At 40.8% G+C, this 26,022-nt stretch overlaps 1 protein-coding gene across 1 annotated transcript in view; it reads left to right on the top strand.

Moving 5' to 3' along the window:
- Positions 1 to 26,022, top strand: part of LOC109988390 (protocadherin-16-like) — an 86,530-nt gene that overhangs the window by 45,097 nt on the left and 15,411 nt on the right. Inside the window, exons 5-11 of the mRNA XM_065963088.1 lie at positions 18,447 to 18,635; positions 20,243 to 20,474; positions 20,564 to 20,800; positions 22,022 to 23,080; positions 23,339 to 23,526; positions 24,484 to 24,580; positions 24,661 to 24,818. Of these exons, the coding sequence (XP_065819160.1) occupies positions 18,447 to 18,635; positions 20,243 to 20,474; positions 20,564 to 20,800; positions 22,022 to 23,080; positions 23,339 to 23,526; positions 24,484 to 24,580; positions 24,661 to 24,818 (2,160 nt within the window). The remainder of the gene's footprint in view (positions 1 to 18,446; positions 18,636 to 20,242; positions 20,475 to 20,563; positions 20,801 to 22,021; positions 23,081 to 23,338; positions 23,527 to 24,483; positions 24,581 to 24,660; positions 24,819 to 26,022) is intronic.

Genomic DNA, 26,022 nt, shown 5'->3' with positions numbered 1-26,022 from the left:
AGAATCTTTACATGCTGCTAGACTCTGATCCACGTTGATTTTTACTTTGGAGTTGCAAATAATAAATGAAAAATAAGCTAAATCACTGCTAAATATGTTATTAAAATAAGTAAGTGATGTACCAATGTGCACATACTGTATTCCCTTAGGCATGGATCATATGAGTAATAGCTTTATTGTGTACGTGTAGGTTCAGACAGTATAGTTAACCCACGGGAGGCAGGTAGTGTGCTGAGCCAACACAGCGTCTGTAATGAAAGAGAAAACCAATAAGACTTTAAAGACAGGAGGGACCTCCTCATCTTCTATCCCTCTGTTATTTGCCCTAGAACCTTACCCCACTTCTTCTTCTTATTGCAGTTGTATCAGTTGTCCCTCCGTCATCCTCCTTTGTTAGTGCTGTGCTGAGCTAAATGTGACCCCCATTGATGGGGGGCCTTTGCTGGCTAAGGTGTGAGGCTGCCATCTGAGCCGACAGAAGGGGGGTGGGGGGGAATTTAAGGGTGAGAAAAAACAAAATAATATAGATGCCTCTTGGAGGTCAAGTAAATACATTAAATGGTAAGCAAACAGAGAGGAAGCTTGGGTAGAAGCTGTTTTTTGGCAGCAGTGCATCAAAGTGGGGGTTGGGTTAGGGGGGCCAGCAGGATGCAAATCTGTCATAGCAGGTGCATACTGTAGAAATTGTGAATATTGTATTAGGGGGGAAAAGTCTGCTTTTCTTTTTTACTTGACAGGACTGCTCATCTTTTCAACACTTTCTCTGCCAAAGTAAGGTATAAGAATGAATGCAGTTATAGCCAATAATTCAGTTTTTCCTAACTCTCTCAGGCTGCAATATAGCTTGTTTTTCCGTCATGAAGCGCAACGTTATTAAACTTTTACAGAAATATAGTGGGGAACCAGGAACAACAATGCTACTTTAGCTATGTTATAGTCCCTTCTTTGAATTGGAGTGAAAGTGATGAATTTGAGGGAAAGCGATGAACTGGTTGAGAGTGCCTTTCACTCTGTTCTGGCTGAATCGGCTATCCTTGACATACTAAACATGTACATTCAAGGCCACACTGTAAAACAAAATACTACCGTAGTTGTTTGACCTAAAAAAAGTAAGTGTTCGTGCTCCCCTAAAATTTTAGTTGACTAAAATTAAGATACATTTCATATTCATTCAAAGCAAAAAGCTTTGCTAGTCCAATGAACTTGTTCTTGTAATGACTTGTATTTCTAATTTAGTTGTCTCAACACATTCCTTTTTTAATTCAATTTACCATATCTCCTGACAAACTACTGTATAAGTTATCATGACTAATTTGTTTTTACAGTGCATTATATAGCCAAAGAAAACCAAAGGCTCTGACTGTTTGTTCACAATGAATCTTGGGAAAATGCAGGCACTGCTAATAGCTTTGTCCTTGTTCAGCCTACCAAATAATGAGGAATTGATTCCTTCAGTTGACTAAAAATACCATCAATACTAATTGGACATATGCATAAAACATGGTTGGACATGGTCAAAGTACTATTAAATAATACATGTTTTTGGTGTGTATAATGACTGGAGGCAATTGCAGAAGAGATTTTGGATGTGATGTAAGGCTAATTTAACCTCTTTGATTTACAGTTTACTATATCTTTAGATCTCCACCCTCCTTTTATCCAACACTCTGCCCCTGTCCTCCCCTTCCCTTTCTGAATGCTAAATCCACTCAAATGTGGCTTTGATCTGGGTACTAATCTACGCCAACCCAGTCCACCTTCCCCATTTTACCCTGGCAGCCTTGGTGTGACCGGGCATGTGATAGCTGGGACCCCATCATTTCCTATTACTGTGTGGCTTAGTGCTTCTTAGTCTTGGCCTCCTACTTTGAACCCCTTGGCTTACTGTGTTGGAGGTCTGTTTACCCCGTGACTTTAAGCTAATCTCCCTGCTAACACCAAGCTAAACCTTACAGCCTTCATCGCCTGTCCTCCCCTCATTCGTTGGCAAAAATTACTCCAAAATAGACCACTGTCATCTGCAAAGAAAATACACAAAAATACAGACCTGTTCAGATAAAACCATGAATCACTTTTCTATTCTGTTGTCATCTCTTTGGTTTGATGTCTTCATCCTTCTACATTCTCTCGGACTTTCTGTCTACCTCCTCGTCTTTGCATCCTTAAACCATCTGTGTCCTATCTCCAAAACACCACATTAGCTCAGCTTTTTTCTTCCGCCCATGCTATACACCTTTCCTCACATACGCTTCTTATCCTGACAACTTCCACTCCTCCCAGGACGTACTGTACACGGCACTTTAACTGCACATCAGCACCCCATCTCTCAGAACTAAACCCATTAGTGGAATTACTCTATCCTCGCTTTTAGCCCCGACTTCTATTTACACCTCCTCCTCTCTTACTCTTGAGGATGCCAATGACAGGTGCATCATGATTTGTCGTGTCGAATGAGACGTGGACTTCCAACTTCTGTCGTTTCCTGCATGTGTCAGCATTCATTTTTATCTACTGTACTGAGCACAAGTTGTCCAAAACTTTTTGCACGAGATTATCAGTGCAGCTGTTTTCCTGTGCTGCAATGACATCAGCGATGTGGATGTAATGATTCAGCAGTATAGATACAGATTGTATAAAGATGGACTAAGGAAGATAGACAAAGCCCCTCAATTAATCAGACTCACTCGAGACTCATTAATTTTTTCTTTGAAGCCTAAATCTCCCTCTATACGAGAACTATTTAGCCTCAAATTAATCTTCATTCCTGCTTATCTCTGCTTCTTTGCCTCTGCTAAAGCAATTAAGATTTCCACCTTCCCGAACATTCAGATAAGACGCCTGTCTAAACATTCAACATTCCTTTGAATACCTGTGGTGTGCTTTTATAGGTCTTTATTGGAGACAATGGAGCAATCTGTGGCCCTGTCTGCCCAGTTCATGTCTGCTCTGTTTGTGTTTGAAGCTACTACCATGTTGTACATCCCTTGCAGCGGGTCTTTGTGTTGAGAAGTCATTTCCCAGTGAGTTGACTGATGAAGTGCGGACGTGCAGCTGATTTAAGACTTCTTTCCACACATCCGTAGGTGTGCAGGGCTAACCCCCTTCTCCCTCCTCTTTTTTTCTCTCACACTCTCTCTCTTTCCCCTTTTTCTACATCTCTGCCTGATTCGCTCGCTGCATGAGTTGGCCGTGTCTCTGACCCCAGGGCTGCATCATGCCTAGCCAACCTGTTTTTCTTGGAAATTCCAGTTGGCTGAGCTAGCTGTGTGGAGGATTTGGGGGGAGTGGGGGGGGGGGGTAGAGTTAGTGGGGGAGTAGAGCATGCACATATGCGCTGGCTGCCTCTCTGCAGATAAATGCATCTTTAATGCTCTACCGTGATGACACCATGGTTTACAAAGACTTTTTTTTTTTGCTTTTGGTGAGGCCAACTCTGATTGGTTCCCTGCTGTTTGGCTGTCCACATGGACCATCTTTTGTTTGTAATAAAATCAGAGGGACTGAGAAAAAGTCAGAGAGAAAGGTGCTCACCAAAAGGAAGCAGTTTTCTGTGATCCTCTCTCAGACAACCAATGAGAGTCGGATGAAAAGCATGAAGATCAATAGAGGAAAAAACAACAGAGAAAGACAAAGATGATTTAAGCAGCTAAAGTAGCTTTGGACAGAACAGTTTATCCCATGAATAACTTGGCAGCTACTTCTAAGCTCGGTTTAAAAAAAAAAAATCAAGCTTTGGTCCCACATGAAATGTGATTTAACAGGTGCTGTGAGAATCAGGAGGGCCTTCTCGCCACTTCCTCATATTCACCTCACATGTGCAGAGTCAGGAAATTAATTTAACAAGGATAAGCTAGTTTTACACCACCCCAGGCTGTATATGAATATGTAATCGAGGTGGCTAATATCCTTCCCCCACACACTTACACATTGAGGATTTTTGTATCTCTGTGGGTCAATAAGGCAGAACTTTGTTATACTGTAAGCACGTGTGTTCATGTGTGTGTTTCTGTGTGTTTCTGTGTGTGCGTGTTTGGCTCCTGAACCTTCAGCAGAATAAAGTCAAATCAATAGAATTCATTAAGATGTAATTGCTTTGACTGAACGTTGCCCATTCAGCAGTTTGTGTGTCAGAAAGAGTGCAAAGTGTGCAAAGAGTGTGAGTGTGCGTGTGCTAGTACATTTGTTTTAACAGAAGCAATCAGTTTGTAAATGATCAGCACGCCATGTGTAGCAGCTAGAGTTCATAACCTTCAGGGGCCTTGCACTGGACACAGGTAGTTAAACCTTTCACCATTACATTTGTTAAGTGTGTTTAGCTTCATCTCTTATTCCACCCTGATGCTAATTGGCATTAGTTCAGACAGAAGAACACCTATATGTTTCTCTTAACTGTGAACCGAGCAACTGACCTATCCCTGACTCCGACTGTGGTTCAGGCCGGGGTCAATGAGAAGCTAATCCAGTTATCATTGCTGCCTGTTACTCCTAACTGCGCAATCAACTTGGCTCCATTTTGAGTCTGAGGTCCAATATTAGCAGCCGTTAAGTTTGCCTCCATGTTGTTGGGCCCTTATCATGCACATGACTGTAGAAAATGTACAAGGTCAAGTCACAAACAGACTCAGATACACATGAATGCACATAAGTCCACTTGTCTGCATACTTTCAGTTTTACAAACAACTGTAGGTTGGCAACAATACTCAGGCTTTATACTCACCAGGTCAGAACACCTTCAAAAAATGTAAAGTTTTGGGCGCAGGTGGTCCCTTAATGCGAGCGCCCCATGTATAGAGGCTGTAGTCCTTGAAGCAGGCGAACCGGGTTCAAATCAGACCCGTGGCTCCTGACCCACTCTCTCTCTCTCTCCGATTTTCAACTCTATCCACTATCCTGTCTATCCTTAAAGCATAAAAGCCTAAACAACAAAATCTAAAAAAAAAGTGATGTCCAAGTCATGACAGTTCGGGATGAATAAACATACCGTTACACCCCTAGTTTAGCACATATTATAGGGATGTAAGCCTTCATTCTAATATGAACATGAACGTATTGTATTTTTAAGTTTTCTAAGCAATAGCCCTCCAATTGACTTGCATGTGTGAACCTATGTGTATGTATATATATTCTGTATGAATGACACACTGTTCACTGAAATTTTAAGTAAATGAGCTTATCCTGTATATGAGTGTGACCTAATTTAATTTGATTGTATTGATCAGATTAGCCGGTACACATGATACAAGGCTGTTTGACTTAATTCAAGGAAATCTCACTTGGCTTGCCTAATTAAACATTTTGAAAGTACTGAAAGCCTTGTGTGTGTGTGTGTGTGTTTAGAATTAGCAGGTATTACTTAATTTAAGCCTTTCTGACCTTAGGTCTGTTAAATGGATGTTGAGACTTATTTTAATAAATCCCATCAAGTCAAAAAAACTCACTGAAGTGGCAAATAAATTAGTTTAATGCAAATAAAAGAAAGCTTTTTCGTAAGTAAATTTACATTGAAGGAACAGCGAGGGTGAGCTACTGCGGCTGTCATACACAGGCCTGCTCGTGGTTTACCTATTTATCCTGACCTGGCTTTCACCCTCGTGTAAAACAGTCACTCTCATACTTTGACTCACATACACTATGGATTTACAGATAGTACTGTGCCGTTTGAAGTGTGCATAAAACTGCACAAACACACAGAGAAACACACACACATGGAACATCTTGTTTGGAGCTGCTGTGCCTCCCTGCTGTCAACAACTATCAGAGAAACCCAACACTTCATGTAAGCTCAAAGCTCAGGGGGTGCACCTACTATCTTTTACTGTTGTCACATCCTTCAGGTGGAGGTTGCTAACTGCCTGACCTCGGGCAGAAAGAGTAAAAGATGTTGGGACGTGGAGAAACTCCAGACATAGACGAGGGATTTAGTTGAAAAAAAAAAAAAACCTACAAAGAAGAAGAAAAATCACATGGTACAGAGTTTAGGGGTGATCCTCCTTAATATTTTTTAGTGACATGAATTTGATGTCCACACACACACTCACAAAAATACTAAAAAACGTATCTCTGGGGGTCAAGGATGGAGAGGCGCAGCTGGAAGTTTAACTGACCTTTGTCGTCAAGACTCACTTGATTTGATCTCACAGGGACTCACGCATACACACAGACGTACTCTTAAATGACCCCCACCTAAACTAATGTTGTCAGGCAAGTATTGGCTCTATGTATGAGCACTTCTAAAAAGGCAAAAGCAAAAGGCAGAGGGTGGTTAATTTAGTCTATATTAAAGCCTAGCTTACGCACAGTGGTAAACACACTCGGCCTTATTAACTCAAACCTCCCACATCGCTTCGTGTTGGTTTACACATCGAGAAATAAAATATCACTGAAACATAAATGTTTATGAGGAAAAAATTAGGCTCCAAGTAGCCAGGAAGCCTGTTTGTATTAAAAAAAAAAACTTGCTGCTCCACAGAGGGGGGACTTGGTTTCATTCAGATATTCTTTATAAACCCTTGATTTAGTTTGAATTGGAAACATGTCAGCATAGAATCCTTTAACTCAACTTTGGCTAGATTTATGGTATTCTTAGCCCCCAAGCTCAGAAAGTAATAGATAAATAATGTAATAAGTCTTTGAGTTAAAGACTTCCATCTGGTGACTTACGACAATGCCCTAACCGCAGCAGTGCAGTAGGCAGAAGATAAATGGAATTGTTGTGGCAGTGACACATGATTTTTGCTGTTTACCTCTGTGCGAGGTCAGCCATTTTCATCTGCCATGTTTTGATCTTATGATGGTGAGTGGTACAAGGAACTTTTTAACCTGTTCAGTGAGTATTTATCGGGTTCTTTTCTCAAACAAGTTTGCCTCACGAGAAACTATCAGGAAACCAAGTTGTTGTGATATTTTTCCACCCATTTCCATTATAAGAATTGAGGTTGTGCTGTAGTACAGACTATCAGCACTGCTGTGTTTTGCCATAGGTATGAAGATGCAGATCCTCACAGCCCAACTGACTTTTTGTCATTCTGTAAAACAACACAGCATTGAGTGTGATATTGTTTGGTTATTACATATTTTGATTCTGATTGGCACAGCTAGGGATAGCAACAGTCTGCTATCCATTGATAGCTCACTGTTCTCAAGACAAGCACACAGTTTCTATGGGCTTGGCTCTTATCACAGACACAGATCATCATACACTATCATCATACCAATCTGTGGGAAGAAGTCCTGTTAGTTAGACGCCAGTCTGTTTACTGTGGGAAAAGTAGAAAGAAGAGGATAACAATAAGGGAAAGAGGTTGAAAAAACCCAAAAACTGTATGACAGAGACATCTACAAAACTAAAGAGAACGTGCTGTGGGGTACGGTGGTGTTTAAAGACTGCTGAATGGAAAGGGAACCTGCTGATTCTTGCTGATCTGTTCACCGTCACTCATTTAACCATCAGAAGAAATGTTCAGTTCAATGTGTATAAAATCAGCTTGTTTCATTTCAGAAAGGCTACATGGTTAGCCATTGCTATGGACACAGCTCAAACTGTATGTTCCAACAGACTAAGTTAAGCTGAAGAAATAAATATTTCTTAAATCAATACAATTATTTTCAAATCAATATCCTGTTTCAAATTCTTGATTTCCTAAGTAAGTATCCGTGTAATAAGCGGGATAATGTATAGCTCACTTTGTCCCTTACAAAACAGTTCCAGCTAATAGCAGTAAACAGTAATAAGCAGCTGCAGATTATTATTCTTCATCAGATAAGGGATTTGGCTCCAACATCACTTCTAGTTCTTGTCTGCAACTTAAACATTCTCCTGCACTTTTACTACTTTGTGTATGTCTAAAATAATTACATTTAAGTGGAATATATTGAAATAAGAATCTGTTGAGGGTTACTTCTGTGATACATGTGTTTGTTAAATCAAGCCAAAGATCACCTGTTGTAATGTTAAATAACAGTATTCAGAACACCTGAGGTGGAGTGATATAATAACAAGTCTCAGTGATGTGTTAATGTGATAGTCATGAAATGTCCAATCAGACCATCCCTTTGGGTAATTTATAATTATTTGCTATGGCAAAGCATCACTCAAAATAACTAAATGCTGATTTGTATAAAGTGATTTGTATAAAGTACCTGCCACAACCACAATTCAGCCATATACTGTATGTCTAAAGTCTAATGAATTTATTAACATCCATTGTCGTCATTGTTAGAGCACACTGGTGACACGGTGAGAGATGATGAAACTGTCCCTTGGCCTCAGGGATCACATTCAGGAAGCATGACTAAATGGGTGGAGGGCTGTAGAGGCTTAGAGGCACTATTTTGGTTAAGTGGAGCGAAGCTGTTCAAGGATAAACCAGAACCTTTGTGTGTAGTGTCTCATTTTAAGAAGATATTGTGTCTATCTCTATTTGTGTGAAAACTAGAACCATCTTATTGAATGCATGATTCTCAGCCTGTCATTGGAAAACTTCTTTCAAACAACGCAGTAATGTGATAAATGTTTTATTTGTCTACACCTGATAGGACTTTCATTTCTTGCTGATGAAAGAATTTTATTAAAAATATTTTCTTTCCTTGAGCGAGTTCACATTGACTTTCTCCACGCCTTCGGCAGCTGACTCCCTGATCGATTGTTCGAATCCCAGCTATTGATTTCCTCTTTTGTGTGCCTTTTGCTTTCACAGATGGACTAATCAATACTGATAATCAGAAGTGTTCAATGTGTCAGCCCACACACGGACACTCATAGGGGATTGGGTTTCATTGGACACCATTTTCCAATTTGCAAAGCTAACACACTGAAACATGTTTAACAAAGTAGATTATGTAGGTCGTTTTGAGCTTCAGTTTCTTCCAAGCATATAGTATCTTCTTCCCTTTCTCTTCCTCCCTTTTCCTTCACCATACAGACAAATAAAACACAATTGGAAACAATAACAGTCAACAAGACGCTAACCCTCAAATACCAAGTACCCACTCCCAATGATATACAGTGGTCTTAGAGTCGCACACTCCTCAAAGAGTAAATAAAATCCTGTGGTGTCCCAGTGTAGGAGAAAAAAGCTAAGCAGATTCTACACTCTATCCATCTCTTTGTCATGTTTGTATTGGATAAACCACCAAAATGCACAAAATGTGTATATATATACACACACACACATGCCTTTTCCCATCTTTGGAAAAGAACTGCAGCATTAAAGCCCAGATGCGTCCTCCTAAACAGTTACGGCTGTTTTAGCATGATACAGGACCTGAAATTACCCCAAGTGGTGTCCCAACTGCAGCGACACTCATTCCCATTATTCATTCTCTTAAACTTCCAAAAACCCAACAGCTTAGACAGCCTCAGACGGCAGACCATGTCTGAGGTCCACCTCCAGTCTGCCTTTGTGCTCTCCCTTCACTTTAATTGCTGTTTTCTCTTCATCTCTGGAGCAAAATTACATCTCGACCACAATAAGCGATAATCAACCCGTACTTTGTATGACAGGCCTCCCTGTGTAAATCAAAAGAGGTGCTCTGGAAAAAACTTTACTTTCAAGCATTTTTTTCTATTTGTTTAGTAGTTTTAACTTCACTTTCTGAGTATGTTGGTATGTTGTTATAAAATTAAACAGATCTGTTGCACTGCACAGGAATGATGTAAAAGCGTTGAGCCTCATTAAGTTTACAAATGTCCGACTTTGATTGCTGACCAAGGATCATTTACAAGGGCGCTATGTTAATTGGCCTTATTATGCTTAAAAAGAACACTCTGTCTCTCTGCTGAGAATTCTTAATAATTGGGGTCCATATTACCTCAGTCATATCTGATTAGCAAAACCGTGGACATATAGCGTCAGATCACCTCAGTGGGTGGTGAACATGCATACTCACACACAGGCTCCTCATTAGCTTCCGTGTTAGCTTATAGTGACAATATGATCCCTGGTATTTCACAGATATGAAGAGCTGTTTCTGGCTTGCTGAGTCATCTATAACAGACAGAGGGCAGAACTTAGACGGCTATAAATAGTTGTCAATAACTTACAAAATAGGGCTAATTTTTGCCCAGCCAGCTGTCAGTCAAGTACCACAGGATTGACTTTCCCACTTTAAAGGGGGAGGATAAGCAAGGAATAACAGACATACACATTTGGTATACACACACGCACACACATAATTGTACACCCAGGGTTAAGAGTTGCCACATTGCAGGGCTTTGCTCAAGATAACATCACTACCATCTAAATCCCCTCGCGTCTCTTATCACTCCTCAGAGTCCAGAAAGGTGATGTCATCCCTCATTGTGCTCCTCTATCCCTCTGTCCATCCCTGTAACTAGCTTTTTATCTCCCCCTGACCTCACTTCTGTCCTCCATTCACAGCGGACTCCTTCTGCTTTATTCTCTCTACCTGTTTTCAGAATAGATTTCACAGCTTGTAGAGCTAATGGTGACAAATGTATAATCATTGGTAGGTTGTAATAATAAGAACTTTGGTAATAATTGATTATTGTCTTGCCACAGTGGAATCATATAACTGTAAAAGAGACATAAAGAGATAATATGGAAAGGTATTACTGCTACCCAATAAAAAAATGAACCGAAAACAAAGGTACAAACAAACAAAAAAACAGCAACATATAATCAATTAGTGGTGGTTTGTGCAGGGTAGCTCACAATCTGCGATGATGATAGAAGATACAACATCCTAGTTTATTCCAAAATTCAAATATGTTCACAAGTCGATTACATCGCACCCACCCACTCTCAAGACCACCTTATCTTTATTAAAAAGTTCAAACAGTTCATGCGATAATAATGTAAATTTGCTTTTTTGCGTTCAGAGAAGTCTTTAGTCAACACATGAAAAGTGACTTTGTTTGGATATTGTGAACAAATCATGATATCATGAAAATATCATTTTGTATACTGAAAAACATCTTGTTCAACACAACATTTTCAAGCTATATGGTGGAACGGACCTGTTTTTTTTATTTTGATAAGATGCATCTAAACAGAAAAAAAAAAAAACAGGTCTGTTGGAAGCAACAACCTTCTGTAGGATGGGAACCATAAAACATCAAAACTTAACATATGATGATTCGACTTTTGAACAAATTGTGGATAAGGCTGAACAATGGCTCCTGTGTCCTTTAACACGAGATGCATCCCAGATAAAAGTCCTAACACACACCACATGTCTGTATTCCAAACTCTCGAGGCTAAAACTGCAACTCTCTGGAAGTTATGGTGTTGATATCTACAAATGTGTCCTGCTGTGTTTTGTTTTGTTTACACAAGCATGCACATTTGTGGTTGGAGAGAAACAGAAAGAGGCAGGGCGACTTTTCAGCGGCCTTCACCCCTTATTATGTTCATTAATATTATTAGCGCTCTTTCTTCCAAATATAGAAATCAATCTCTCTCGCTTCGTCTCCTTCACCTCCCTCCCCTTCTCTTCCCTTCACTGGTTTGATGTCCCTAATCATTTCCAGCCGTGAACTCCACATGAAAGACGACGAGCACTTGCCGTAATAGGGTGCTGAAAGAGCGGGCGAGGGGAGAGGACAGAAAAGAGGAGAGACGTGAAAAGAAAAGAAAGAAAGGGGAGGTCAAGGGAGGAATGGAGATTGAAGGAGTAGTGAGATGAAGCCTGGGTCCTCTTCGCTCTCATTTCAAGGTCTAATGTTATCATTAGCCCTCACTGCCTTATGTTCCTCTGCCAAACTATTCCCCCATCCTCCTCCCCCTCTTCCTCCTCCTCCTCTTCCACCTTCCCCTCCCTTCTGTTTCTTCCCTGCCATATATCTTAATTGTACCCATAGTGCCTCAACTCATCGGCAATAGAGAGGCAGAAATTGATTCGGAGATCTGAGAATGTATAATGTGAGGAATGCAGCTCACTGGAGAGTAAAAGGAATGTGTAAGTGGGAAAAGAAGAGTAAGAACATTGAATGAATGTTGTAGCTCTTCGTTACACTCCCACACAGTTCTATTCCTTTAAATCTAAAGTCCTATTTCAGCTTGTTGTAAATAGCTTCAGCGTGCATTCAATTACCTTATGTTGATTTACATTCAAAGGCTCCAGGTCCTTTTTTTAAGCACATTGCTGCATCTTTAAAGGATAATTCTGGTCTATGACAGCTGGGGTTTACTCTAGATAGTTTAGTTATATCAGCTCATTGTGAAACAGTGCTCTTGGTAAAGGAGACAATTCTGAAAAAAATGGTTGATGGTGTACAAAAGAATGACATACATGGAAATAACCGTTGCATTGATACTGATACCAATATTGGTTAAACAAATTCCCAGATAAGCCAAGCTAAACCAAGTTCTACAGCAAAGACGTTTAAAATAATACAAACCAACATTATGATATCAAGGAGAGCTATGCAAAAGTAAAATGTAATCATAAAACCACAACGAATAGAGACTAATAGTCTCTAAAATACAAAACTTTTTTGTACAAAACTTTTCTTCGTTCTCCGGGCCTGTTTGACCTGGGAGAAAATGATCGCTTCATAAATGCCTGGCACCAGTCAGAGGAGAAGTAGATTAGGTACATCTCTGTGTTTTACAGGTTTTACTAAAAAAGCTTAAATAATCTCCCTCCTTCACTTTCATGAGAAGCTATAAAAGTCCAGGGACGCAGCAGCAGCTGTGACCAAAAAAGCTGTGCAAAAAAAAAAACTCCTTCTGACACTAGCTGATGTTTTACAGAGACAAACTGCCGAGAACAGCAGGATCCACCTGGACCAGTGCCCACATCTGGGGAATGATGAGAAATGAGGAGGGGAAGAAGAGAGGGAGGTAGAGCACAGTGAAAAGGGAAGAAAGGAATGAGTAGAAAGGAAGAGAAGGACAGAAACAAGGGCAAAAAGAAGAATTTGGTTTATGGTATACCTGTTACTTTTGAGATAGATGCGGATCCTGTGGTATTATTAGACACTTCCTTTTAAACCTAACCACATCCGAGCATTAAATAGCACCGGCAGATGACTTTAATTGGGTGATGTGTATGAGCATCTAGTTGCACTTGTATCTGCAGGAGGAGGATGGGAGTGACAGTGGGAGCACATGATAGAGAAAAAGGATAAGCAGAAAGCTAGATGAGAGAGAGATAGGTTTGTGAAGAAGAAAGTGAGAAATGAATAATGAATAATGAGGTCTGGATTTTTTTGCTAATGCTCCCGTGAACGATCGCTCCCCTACTGTCCAAGCCAGGGACGAATGGCTCTCTGTGGACAAAAAAAAGCTCCAGCCCTGAGTCTTGGCTGAGTCTGATCCTCGGCGCGCTCTGTCGGACTGTTTTTCACATAGTCTTTACCCTGCTGACTGGTGCTGTGTGAGACTGGAGCTGTGTGTTTTGACAGATATATTGTAGCTGGACAATGAACTAAATGACAGGTAAATGTAAGTGCTGGATGAAAATCCTAAACTGAAAGCATGTTGGATAGGATCCATGTATCATGTATTATAAGTTCAGCTGGTTGGCAGATGCTGAAGTCCTGAAGTGCATTTCTATGTGTGTTAGTGTTTTGATGATTTTTCCACTGACCATTGCGCTGAAGGAAAGAGAAACTACACAGCTGGTACATCAGATAATGCACAGTAGTAGTGATTTTCAACTTAAAAGTCCAGCTTCCTGGTCCGAAATAACAAGACGGACATTTTTAAGAGGCATTTTTGTTATGTGCAATATTTTTATTGATATAAAAAGATGGAAAAAGGGTGAGAATCTTCTCTGACAATGCCAACATCCAAATTAAATTTTTGGCTTAATCAACAAAAGTGGATTGATTTGTTCTACTTTTCAAACACAGTTGATTGTACTGGAGTGATGATACCTTTATTTTATTTCTGTCATATTTATCGTTATAGTTATTTTGAGTTTTGTTACCTCCGCTCATTGTCATTGATTATTTCCGGCTGCGCTTGTCTACAAAATGTTTCTCCAAACACTGCTGCAATCTTGACATCAGGTAGGAAATCAGAGCTCCCACAGGAAATAACCACATTGGTGGTTTTTGCACTTTAAGCCCATTAAGTACAAATTGTGTGTATTTAACATTACTGCAGACCATTTTCCAAAATGAACCGCACTCCAGGCATTCACCACCTTCCAGGCAGCCATTAGTTTCAGGCATCCATCGCGATAATGTATGAAAATCTGCTTGGAAAAACCACCATTATGGCCCTTTAATATATTATTAACAACCATAGGATGTGAACGTTTGTCTTTCGGCTGCAGCTCATATTCCCCAATGCTGCATCATCCACAATAACTCATAAGAAGTATTACCACAAAGTGTATTAGTTAAAACCTTTAAAAGAAAACATGGGAACCAACTTTTGACCTTTTAAGTTAAAAAACAGGCCTTCTAGCAACAAGACCACCCTGCCTACAACAGCACACATCCAAAAACTTGCAAATATGGAAGTTCCTTACGTGGTTACAATATCACAGAGACCAACTTTATGCAAGAATACTTAAGAGCAAGAGAGACTTAGATGTTGAAAGGTGTGGGCCTCTCTCACTCTGTATGTGTTGCCATGTAGTTGTATGTTTATCACAGTGGAGATCCTCTGGAGGGAACGATGAGGAAATAGGTGTGCAGACCAGAGTCAGGCTGGTTGGCTGGTTATGGATCAGCGAACAAGCTCTCTGGTGTGGGAGGAATTCCTCTCTGGCAAACACCCTCGTCTGGCCTACCAGATCTCTTGATTTAAGAAGACACGTCGAGGATGTGTGTTTACTAGATTATCTTACTGGCTTAAAACAGGAGCTACTTATACAGACAGGATAAGTGCTGTACAAGCGTTTCAAGAGGAGTTTTTGGCTTTAAATCGGCATGTCAGCTTAATCAAACCTTATGGCCTGCATTGGATGATGAGCTTTAAAAAAAAAACCTAATTTATGTTTAGGCTCTGGAGAAGAGATAGCCTCATAAATATGTAATATGTACAACTTTTATCCTACCTTTGTAACTGGCTTAATCTTAAATCTTCCTATTTCCTGTTTGATGGAAGAGGCTCTTGTACATGACTCCCTGCCAATTGCAAAATAAACATTGGAAAAGAATAGTTAAATAGAGGTCAAGACATAAAATGTTTCATGTTTTAGCAACCTCCAAAGAAGCACAAAGTTTGCTTTTGTTGTAATATTGTAATGTTTAGATATGGTTTGGGTTCTAAACTTAGACTGCACAAAACATGGACGTATTGTCTCAGTGATGTAATCCATTGGTTTCTGGAGAGGAGTTTCAAAGGCTGACAATAGAGGTATTGGAAATGATGACTCCAACTAACTAAGCAGATATAACAGGCAAAATGGTGGAGTTGAGGCGGGCTGAATGATTATCTCAGTTGTTGAAACATGTCCTTCTAGTTTGGAGTCAGACTCTGGTGGACACTCAAGGAACTGCAGTTCTTGGCTCTTCTGCATTTGCTTCATTTTAAAACAAATGAGGTTGTGTTGTGGTTTTGAATTAGTTTTGGACTTCTTTAAGCTAGTTTGATGGCAATTAGCATATTTTTCTAGTTTTGTCACCAGCTTTTATATAACTTTTGGGATTTTAAATAAATATTTATTCAAATGGCAGGCCATCTTTCGGAGGGATATGCTTCACGCACATTGGTGCTGTGCTGTCAGGGAAGGGAAAATGTTCTGAAGAGAGATTTGATCCTTGCAGGCTCCTGTCTCTACAGTAGGATTTACATTCTTGTGCACACATATCCAACCTTGGTGTTTTGACAATACTGTCATGTATTCCAGCCTGGGAGCGTAGTCTTTCTTACTCTCTGTTGTCTTGCTGCATATTTCTACATTTTCCTTCAGCATTTCAAGTTTTGGAACCATGTATCTACTGCTCTGTATACAGCATTTGAAAGGAAAAAAGTCACAACATTGCACCATTTATTTTATAGCTCCCAGTGTTTCCATTAAAGTGTGCTTGCACAGGGTTTTTGCAACCTTGTCTTTGTCTTGCATATTTTGTTCAGCGTGAAGAATCCATACTTTACTGCTGGGATTTTTTAGCTTTTAGAGTGTGTGGAGAATCAATGTCCTGCTCCTCTTCTTCTTCCCAACTTCCCTACCGGCCCAGGACTCCTTTCAAACACTACTCGTGTAATTATTTATGTTGTGTCCAAACACTTTATAGAATAAAAGCCTATAACGAACCCAGTCATCTCTGCTTTGCTGTTTTATCCAGGATGGTTAAAACCCCCTTGTCCCTTGTCTTTGAATGTGATCTAAAGAGGATTTGGGGGTATAGATGGAGGTGACGATGAAGTCACCCTATAACCAGGTGGGCGGTCATGGGTGTTTAAGCCCCTTTAATTAGATTAAGTGAAAAGAATGGGGTCATTATATATGTTAGTGTCTGTGAGAGCATGTACAAGTTCCTCAAGCTCTCATCAACACAGGTGGCTAATCCATCACAGACTGCCAGAAAAATATGAGCCATAGCCAGACATGAGCCCAGATCCCAAAGATAGTGTTAGTCTCAACACTGTACTCTCTAGGAAATCCCACCAATGATCTCAAAGCCCCAGCTGTAAACACGGACTAACGGAGGACCTACAGTATGACCCGTCAAAAACCACAACTGTCTAGCCACTTTAATGCTAAGATTACAAACCCTGAAGCAGTTCTTCAATAAAACCATGTTTTAATATCCTATACGAGCGACTGTGTGAGTCAAGGTGGTTGTGTTTTTGTCTACCTTTCTACAGCTTGAAGGTGAATTTGAAGTGTTGATGTGATGGAGGGAAGGTCACTGGTGGCGGTCCTGTGCTCTGTGGGGTTCAGGGACAGCACAATTTCAGAAGTAGAATGGCAGAATCTGTTTCAGGTTATTGCCAAGAACGTTACTATATTTATATATGACGCAATATATCATATAAAAACACAAGCTGTACAGTTTTGCAGATATGTGCAAGATTAAGGTTGAGTGCAAAATCTTAAAAAAATGATGGACAGTTTGCAGTGGAAGCGTGTGTTATTTACTGTAGATGTTAATTCAAACTTTGAAATAATATATTTTTAATTGAATATGTATTTGCAACTCTAAAAAGATATTCTATTAAAACTTCTTGAGTAACTAACATACCGGTAATATTCGGGCCTTTACCCAAAAAGACAAAAAAACGTAATCTTTTTTTGATCATAATATGTCCTACATTTGTCTTATTGTTACTGTAGTTGTATAGAATAATAATGAGGAAATATAGATTAAAGAGGCTAAAAGTCAGAATATTTCAAGGACAAAAGTCATGACACTCTCATGCGACATTCTTAAAGTTCACATTTTTCCAAGTTGTCAAAGTTTCCAGGAAATCAAACACATCGGATGTCTTACTGATCTCTCGTTAGAAGAGACTGTGCGACAGAGAAGAAGTGATGTCATGAAGCCCCCTGGGTCTTGGCCCGCCTTCAAGGCTTCCAGATCAGAAGGGGAAATGCTTTTTTTTAAGACCCATAAACGCCATGCAGCAAACAATATAATGGTTCAGTGTAAAACTTCAGTCAGAGAAACGACCCTGGAGCACAGAGGACATTTCCCCTTTGTGTTTTGCAAAGAAACCTTTGTTGTATTATGAGAGTGATTTAATAGATTTCATCGCAGCATACAATTGATATTTGTGTTACTGTATGTGTGTGTGTGTGTGTGTGTGTGTGTGTGTGTGTGTGTGTGTGTGTGTGTGTGTGTGCAATCGAAAGGAGGATGTTAAGTAGATGAGACAAATGAGGTCAAAGGTCAGGTCAAGACCTCTGTCTGTGTAAGCACTTGTAAGCCATTTGTAGGAGAAATGGAGAGTATGGTGGATTCATATCTGCGGTTTGTGTTTAAATGGTTTCAGTCAGTCTGCATGTTCTTGAAATACCAGTGGAAACCCAGATTGTGCTACTTGAACTTTCAACATTCATTAAAGAGCATCCGATAGCCCCCTGCACCTTACTACAACCTATGTTGAAAAACTCTCCTCTCTAACTAAAGGTTACCTGTCAGCTCCGTCCCCCGTATCCACGGTTACAATGCACCACCTGTCCCTCTGCCAGTTTTTCAAACACACCACAGGGGAGATCTTTCCATTTTTTTTTGCATGATGTTTAAGTGTAATCCATAAAAGTGAATTGCTCTCGCAGATGCTTGGTTTTTATAGTACTCTGGAAATCATAACAAGTAGTGCTATGGTGTGTGATATTTGGACAAGTGCAGATGAACGAGCCTGCGAGGTGACTATATTATGGGACACCACTGTAATAACAGAACTGCCCATAGCTCGTATATAATAATTTTGACAGATGGACGTTTTCTTTCATGCAGATTTTTATGACCCTGCTGGGTTTGTTGATGTGATGCTTTCTGAAATCTTGGTGTCTCACGGGCAGTTTGGTACAGTTGGACCGTCCATGTCTTACCACATATTTCTTTTTCCCTCAGGTGTCAGCCGCAGACCAGGATCGTGGTTCCTTCGGTGCTATATCCTACACCCTGGGATCTGGATCTGGAAGTGCACTACCGTCCCACTTTACCATAGACAAGGAGACGGGACAGCTTTGCACCAGCACAGCTCTGGACCGGGATGAAGGATTGGACAAGTTTGACCTGACTGTCACTGCAACAGATGGCGTAAGGACCTTCTTACTGTAAACACTTAAGATATAGAAATCACTTAGAGGTTATAATCTTACGAAACTTTTTATTCTTTTTTCAACAAATCAACTGTAAAATGCAAAGTTGGGCCTCTTATGGTATATATTTTTTGTCTGTTTTTGCCAAAAGTTACACCAGAGAATAAACACCATTCTAAAAAACAGTAAATAAATTTAAAGTAAGCATACTAGATTAGCACAAACACTGCAATTCATTTAATGTAACTTTGTAAGAATAGAATATGCCTCTTTCTTTTTACTAAGGTTAGGTTACTATTTCCCATATTATTTGCCATTTGTTCCAGCCTTTATCCTATGCTTAGCTAGACTAGACTTTACTTTAGCTAACTGGCAGCTAACAGAAGCTTCTTATTCAACACACTGCTGAGGAGTGGATAGTAGTAAAAAAAACTGAAAGAAATTTAACTGTTGCTTCTTTTATAAAATCAAATCTGAGTGAATTAAAGCAGAAATGGACTTCTTAAAGAGATCAAAAGGTCACAGTATGCTGAGCTCTAGCTCTATGTACTGCTCTATGACCAAACACAGCCCCCTGCTGTGGGATAATGCTCCCTCTGTCCAAAGCTTCAAACTGAAGGCAAATTAAAGATGTGTTCAGCTGCTCTCAAATAAATCTCAAAGAGACATTCTGGACATGTTTGAAGAAGACAGCGTCCTGTCTCTTTGCATTCGCCTTCAAAAAAAAAAATCAAGGGGAACCGCAACAGCATGGCAAAGCAATCAGAGCAAACACACGGAGAGGTTAGGAAGTTAGAAAACAGATCCAGTTTGTATAAGCCTGCACTGAAGGACAACATTCAAGTTAAATATGGTGCTCTCTTGACCACATTTACACAGTCTTTGTTCTTGCAGTTTTAAAGTAGATTCATGCACATTTAAATGATCAATTAATCACATTAAGTGGATTTAAATAGGCACTGATGGAGCAATAAATAATTTATCCTCATGTGTATACTTTACTTACTTAAATGAATATTAAAAACATGAATGTATGCTGTAGTGTAGCAGTGGTGTTTTTTTTTCTATTTACCCCAATTCAGGTAAAGAGTGAATACAGGTCTATAATTTACAAGCCAAACTCCCTGATGCATCTTCTCTCCCACCCCAAGCACATTCCCAGTTTAATTCATCTGCTGTCTTTTCCCCTCTGTCTCAACCATCCCTGTTCTTAATGGCCTCGTAAAACTAAGCCCGCAGAAACAGTTTAATGAGGGCGAACTCTTCTCCTCTCTGACAAATGCATAGAACGGTTGATTGGCTCCATATTTTGTGGATCTTCAGCAGAGAACTTGTTTGAGTGTGTCCCCTTAACAGCTGCATCCTCTTTACACTGTGACATAAATCTATTGTCACAGTTTCATAACATGAAAGTCCTGGACTGTCACTTTTCACAAAGGGATAGAAAACAAATTGAATGGTGTTTTCAGGGGATAGACAGGACAGTCTAAATATATGAGTCAGACTATCATTGTTGTCTGCTTTGTCTTTGGGTAGTGTGCTAACATTGTATTTTATTACAACAATTAAAAATCTAATCCAAGTTTTAATTTTATTTTATTCTAGGGTGGTCTGAGCTCGGTAGCCCGTGTTCGAGTCACTGTGGTGGACATAAATGACAACCGACCTGCTTTCTATCCAGTCCTCTACACAGTCAGTCTCAGTACCCACAGTGCCCCGGGAACCTCTGTTGTCAAGGTGACGGCAAATGATCCAGATGCTGGGGAAAACGGGAGGGTGACCTACCGCACGATACCTGGAGGGGGCTCTGCTTTCTTCACTCTCAACAAGGACACAGGTAGGAGTTTGTGCAATGTCTCACAACTTTTTTTTTTTTTTTTAATCTTACAACAAACGTTATAGAGTTATTGGTTTCCTCCTCTCCAGGTGTGATTTCTCTCTCACGCTCACTCCACGGCAAAGCCAACACAGTGATCTCCATGGTGATATCAGCCGAGGATGGCGGTGGCTTAACAGCGCCTGTCAATGCTCGGGTGAATGTGAGCGTGGTTGGAGGTTCAGTGGCGTCTCCAGTGTTTGAGCAGGCCCAGTATTTCTTCACTGTGTCTGAGGATGTCCTGAGGGGGACGGCGTTGGGAGTCGTACGTGCTTCTACGAAGACAGGTGAGGACGAGTTTGCTCTTAAGTCATCACTTGAAGTATTTTCTCCTTTTTTTAAAGATATCTATTCTGTCTGTAGTCGCTTTGTTGTCCAAATGTGCTCCACATGATTTGCCAGGGGGAAGTTGTTTTATGTGGTCTACCTGGTTTCAACTTTCTTGTAAGTGCCAGCGCAAAAATGCACTAATGGGCAGCAGAGTGTGTGACGTCCTACCTCTTACTTCAGCACTTGTACAAAGCAACACACTCATTGAGAAATCCCATCCATCACACAGTGTTGGCTTTACTGAGGATTATTTCCACTTTGGCCGGACAGAATGAATGACTGAGGTTGGATTTGTTTGGGGTATTGAGTGGGAGTCTGTCTGATTTTTCTCAGTGGTGAAGTGGACAGGGGAACCATTATCTGTGTCTGTGTTAACAGGTCAAAGCTTACAGTGAGTGATCTTATTGTAAATCTGTAGTGAATTCATCTCTTCATAACACTTTAATGAGCTGTAAACACAGTGTCTCCCTGAATCCAAAACATTGGAATAGATCATTGATGGGTTTTCTTTTGGTGTGTAATGGGTAAGGGAAGGAATGGAAAGGTACTTCAAGACACGATACAATATCGGCAACGTGGCCCACAATAACAACGTTAACATAAAACAGTGATTTTGTGTCGATTGATGTATTGTAGGACCATCATATAATGATACGTCATAGTCTCTGATTCAGTAAAGAATACAAAATATCCCTTAAACGGTAAAGTGTGGTATTCATATATTTACTCAATGCTTTATCTCTGAACTTCTTTGCACTGCCATCAACTTCTCCTTCGGCCAGTTTACCTCTATTCACGTTACACTGATTAATGTCATAAAAATCACCATGAGGAGGATATTTAAAGAGCTGTATTATTGCAAAACCAATATTTTTGTTCCATCCCAAGAGAGGTATGTATTATTTTAGCTAAAGATGAGTAGATAAGCAGCAGCTGTATGCAGGCTATTGAAACTTCCTCTGTCAGATCTACTATTATATGTCTTTATTTATTCAATTATTTTCAGATCTAAAATTTGATTATTTGATGCCTCTTTTCATTATGCATGAACTGAACAATGAAGCATTTTAAAATTGTAACCTCAATATTCTGACAGATCTCTTTAAGGTTTCATTTAAATCCGCAGGCCCTTTGTCATTAACTCACTCTCATCGTCTTCCTTTTTGACCTTGATGCAGGTGGTACTAAGGATATTTTCTACTCCATCTCCTCCGGGGACCCAGATGGTTACTTCACAGTGGACAGTGCCTCTGGTGCCATTCGCACTGCCCTCCCACTGGACCACGAAACCTGCTCCAGTCTCGACCTGGAGATCCAGGCGCGCTTCGGCTCTCCTCCAGCGTACGGAACCAGCCGGGTGCGAATAACTATCTCAGACGTCAACGACAATGCTCCAACTTTCCTGCCTTCCTCATCAGAGTCCCTCCTTCTACCTGAGATCACCAAAATGGGGGCTGTTATCTACACCATTCAGGCCACCGACAAGGACTCCGGTCATAACGGTCAGCTCAGCTTTGACCTAGTTTCTGCCGGAGCTGCGGGCAGCAGTGGACAGAGGACATTTGGTGTTGACCGCGGAAGCGGAGAGGTGCGTCTGATCGGGAGTCTCTCATATGAAAGTGTCCCGCGTTATGACCTGCAGGTGGTCGCAAAGGATGGTGGAGCCCCTCAGCTTAGCTCCACCTTCACCCTTGTGGTTCATATCCAGGCGCAGGATGCACAAGGTCCCAACTTTGACACCCTGACCTACCGCGTGGAGCTGCGGGAAAACACACCCCTAAACACACGTTTCCTTCAGGTTCGAGCCCTGAACAGAGAGGCTTCTGGGAATGGTGGAAGCTCCTCCTCATCTTCTGCCTCCACTATTTCCTACCGCCTCAGGCCTGACGGTGACGCTGCAGGTTTTGGCATCATGCCTGACAGTGGTTGGCTGTTTGTTCGGAGTTCTTTGGATAGAGAGGTCAAAGACATGTACCTGCTGACTGTTCTAGCTACTTCAGGCCCTGGAGGTATGGGAAGAACAGGCAGTGCAGCAGTAAGGGTGACGGTAACTGACGAGAATGACAATTCCCCAAGACTGAGCCAGGAGAGGGTCTTCCTGGCTGTCAGGGAGAACCTGTTGGCTGGGACTGGCTTTGGCAGGGTGTCCGCTACGGATAGAGACGCAGGACTGAACTCTCGACTCACCTACAGGCTGCTGCACTCTGACAGACACTTTCAGATTAACTCACAAACAGGTAAAGTTATTACCTTGATGATTTACCTTGTATCCATTTGAGATAACAACAGTTTATACTATGATTACATTACGCAGTTTGTTGTATTTGTGTTTCACTTGATGAAATGTATTTACTACATAAACAGCACTAATTACAGCATGATTACCCTAGAGGAATTTATATTTGCAGTTTGTCAATTCAAATTAAAATGGTAATGACTCCCTAACTACTGCGAGTATTGCAAGCTAAGGCCTTCTCTCCTTCTCTTTTCCTAAGGCGAGATCAGCACCCGCCTGGCTATGGATAGAGAGCAGCAGTCCAGCTATCAGCTTGTTGTTGTCGTACAGGATGGGGGGACACCTCCTCGCAGCGCCACTGGTACCGCTCACATCACTATAATGGACGAAAATGACCATGCACCCAGTTTCTCACATGCTAGGCCGGACAGGGAGCTGCTGCTTCAGGTGAGATTGAAGGGGGAGTGACAGATAGGACTTTGAGAGAGTCAGGGAGATGATTATTGCCAAAGACCAAACAGAAGGTCCTCTGGTTTTAGATTGTAGAGCATGTTTTGTAATGCCCTTTCCAAGTGGCAACCTCCAGTGTTACAAAATAAAGTTAATGTGAGAGGCAAACGACTGCAGTTCCTTTAGTTTCCATTTAAGGCTGGTTTAGAAAACCAAGGAATCTTCATTAGATCGATATTAAAATCCGCACTTTGACAGCAGAAATAAACTTGTTTACATGCTAGTCCAAAAATGACTTCTGGATCTTAACAGCTGATTTCTTCATTGGTAAAAATCTGTACAGTGGCAGATTTATTTTTTATTACTCATCCATTTTGATAACGTGAGGGCCAAGAGTATAATGCACACATTTGCGTATATCTATGGGTGCGGCTGAGTTGACTGACAGGTGTGCGTGTTGCACATGTTGGCCAGGAGGCTTTAGGCCTGCCTCAGCAGCTCAACCTCTTGACCTGTTTTTAAGTTTCCTCAAAATATGGGTGGAGAGAGTATTTCTTTGGTGACGGCCATCGTTGGGCTTCATGACTTACTAAAAAACAATTCATGATATCACTGAGGCTATGCCCATGTTTTATAAAGTGTCTGATTTAATCCCAATTTCCTGACAGCAGGAGATTAATCTTCTTTTTTGACCATACAATTTCTCCAATCAATAATAAAAAATTAACAACATTTTTAAAATTTCCTTCCACTTTCGAAGTTTGTCAAGTCTTATTATTTGATTTTTAAGCAACAATAAACAGTTTCTTTTTAAACCAAAACAATCATGGTCCTAGAAAAGAAGACAAAGACATGATAGGAGTTAGGTGTTATCATAATGATCATTCTGTATGTAGAAAGGACAGTGTGTGAAAAAAAGACATGTTAATTGACATCAATAACTCTCCAATATAGGTGATGGAGGGTCTTCCTTCTGGGACAGCCGTAGGCACAGTGACAGCTAAAGACCCTGACGAGGGAGAGAATGGGACTGTATACTACTCTTTATCAGGTGGGTATCATGAATCCCCTTTTTCATCTTCATAACCTTGACTTTGAGCTGATGACCATGTTTGTTGCAATCCTTTGTAGGATCCAGAGCAGAGCGTTTCTCCTTTAACCCGACCAGTGGCGAGCTGAGAACAGCTTCCCCTCTAAGATGGGCAGAGCGATCCGAGTATGCCTTCACTGTGACTGCTGCTGACCACGGCACACCGGGCCTCAGCTCCACCTGCCAGCTACGGATACAAGTAAACATAATCTGCATATTTGTATATATCCCAATATATCTCCAGGGTGCATGTTAAAATGCGACACATTTTTAGTCTGCAAAAAGTTTCCAAAAAGCACCAGCCAAGCGGAAACAAAGGTCAATGCGGTGACCAAAACTAAAACTGTCACATCCACTCATTACCTCAGTCCTTTTACATTCCTTGCTGTGAGTAATTTCCTCAAACTGTGCACAAACGAGCAGTATAACTGTCTTAGGAATTGGAAAAGGAGGTAAATATGAGAAAGAGAGAAGCTGAACCTGTGCCTGAACAAACAAAAGCATCTCTTCAATCTACTGTGTGTTTCCTGCTCCAAAGGTTAGTGAGGTAACAGAAACCCAAGGTGAGAAACCCAGAGCTGCAGGAGGGAGCTGGTCTGGTCTGAGTTATTGCCCTGAACTTTCAGCATGAGGGTCAAACCTGCGTATCTGCATGCAGTATCAGGAATGCAACAGTCGGAAGAGAAAAAAAGCCACAGAGACGTGTTATGGTTTTTGCTTTGACTGTGGAGGTTTGAGCTTGGTGATTTTATGTGATGTGATTTGAGAAAGGAAAAGGATGCTAATTACAGCAGGAGAGCTTGCCTTAGATTTCCCCTCAACCTGCTTGTGCAACTCCAAGATTAGACAGAGGGGAAACAGGCACCTTGGAATCAAATGCTCCCAGATGAGATTTAAAGAGAGCCAGCTGCAAGAAACAACACAGAGAAAGAAAGAAAAGGAAAGACAGGGAGAGAGAGAAGGAATACACGCTACTGCACGGTAGCTAGCAGAGATACACACACATTCAAACCTCTTCTGAGATAACATTTCCAGGTAATGCTTTTAAGGTAACATCTCACGTACTATAGCTATGGCTATAATCAGACACAGGATTCACCACTGTTTGTTGGGGAAAAAGTAGAGGGGGAACACAAGGAGGTACAGTTGCCTTTACCGTTAAAGCATCGCAGAATAGGTCATTGAAACCCTCAGGATGTAAATAGGCATATCACACCTTGGAACTGGAGCCCAGTCATGCTTTATGCAAACATTGTTGGATACATTTTTCTAAGTTACTAAAATTCATTTGAATTGTCAAATCGCTGCTCCAGTTTGTTTCATGGCTCGGTATGGTTTTGTTTTCTATCTTTCCTAAAAATAGAACTCTGTAACAGGAAGATTTGTGGTTTTTAACTGCAAAT

The sequence above is a fragment of the Labrus bergylta genome, chromosome 14, assembly GCF_963930695.1.
Source record: "Labrus bergylta chromosome 14, fLabBer1.1, whole genome shotgun sequence".
NCBI classification, from domain to species: domain Eukaryota; kingdom Metazoa; phylum Chordata; class Actinopteri; order Labriformes; family Labridae; genus Labrus; species Labrus bergylta.
Note: the sequence above shows the minus strand (reverse complement) of the source record. Positions and strands in the feature narration are given on the sequence as shown.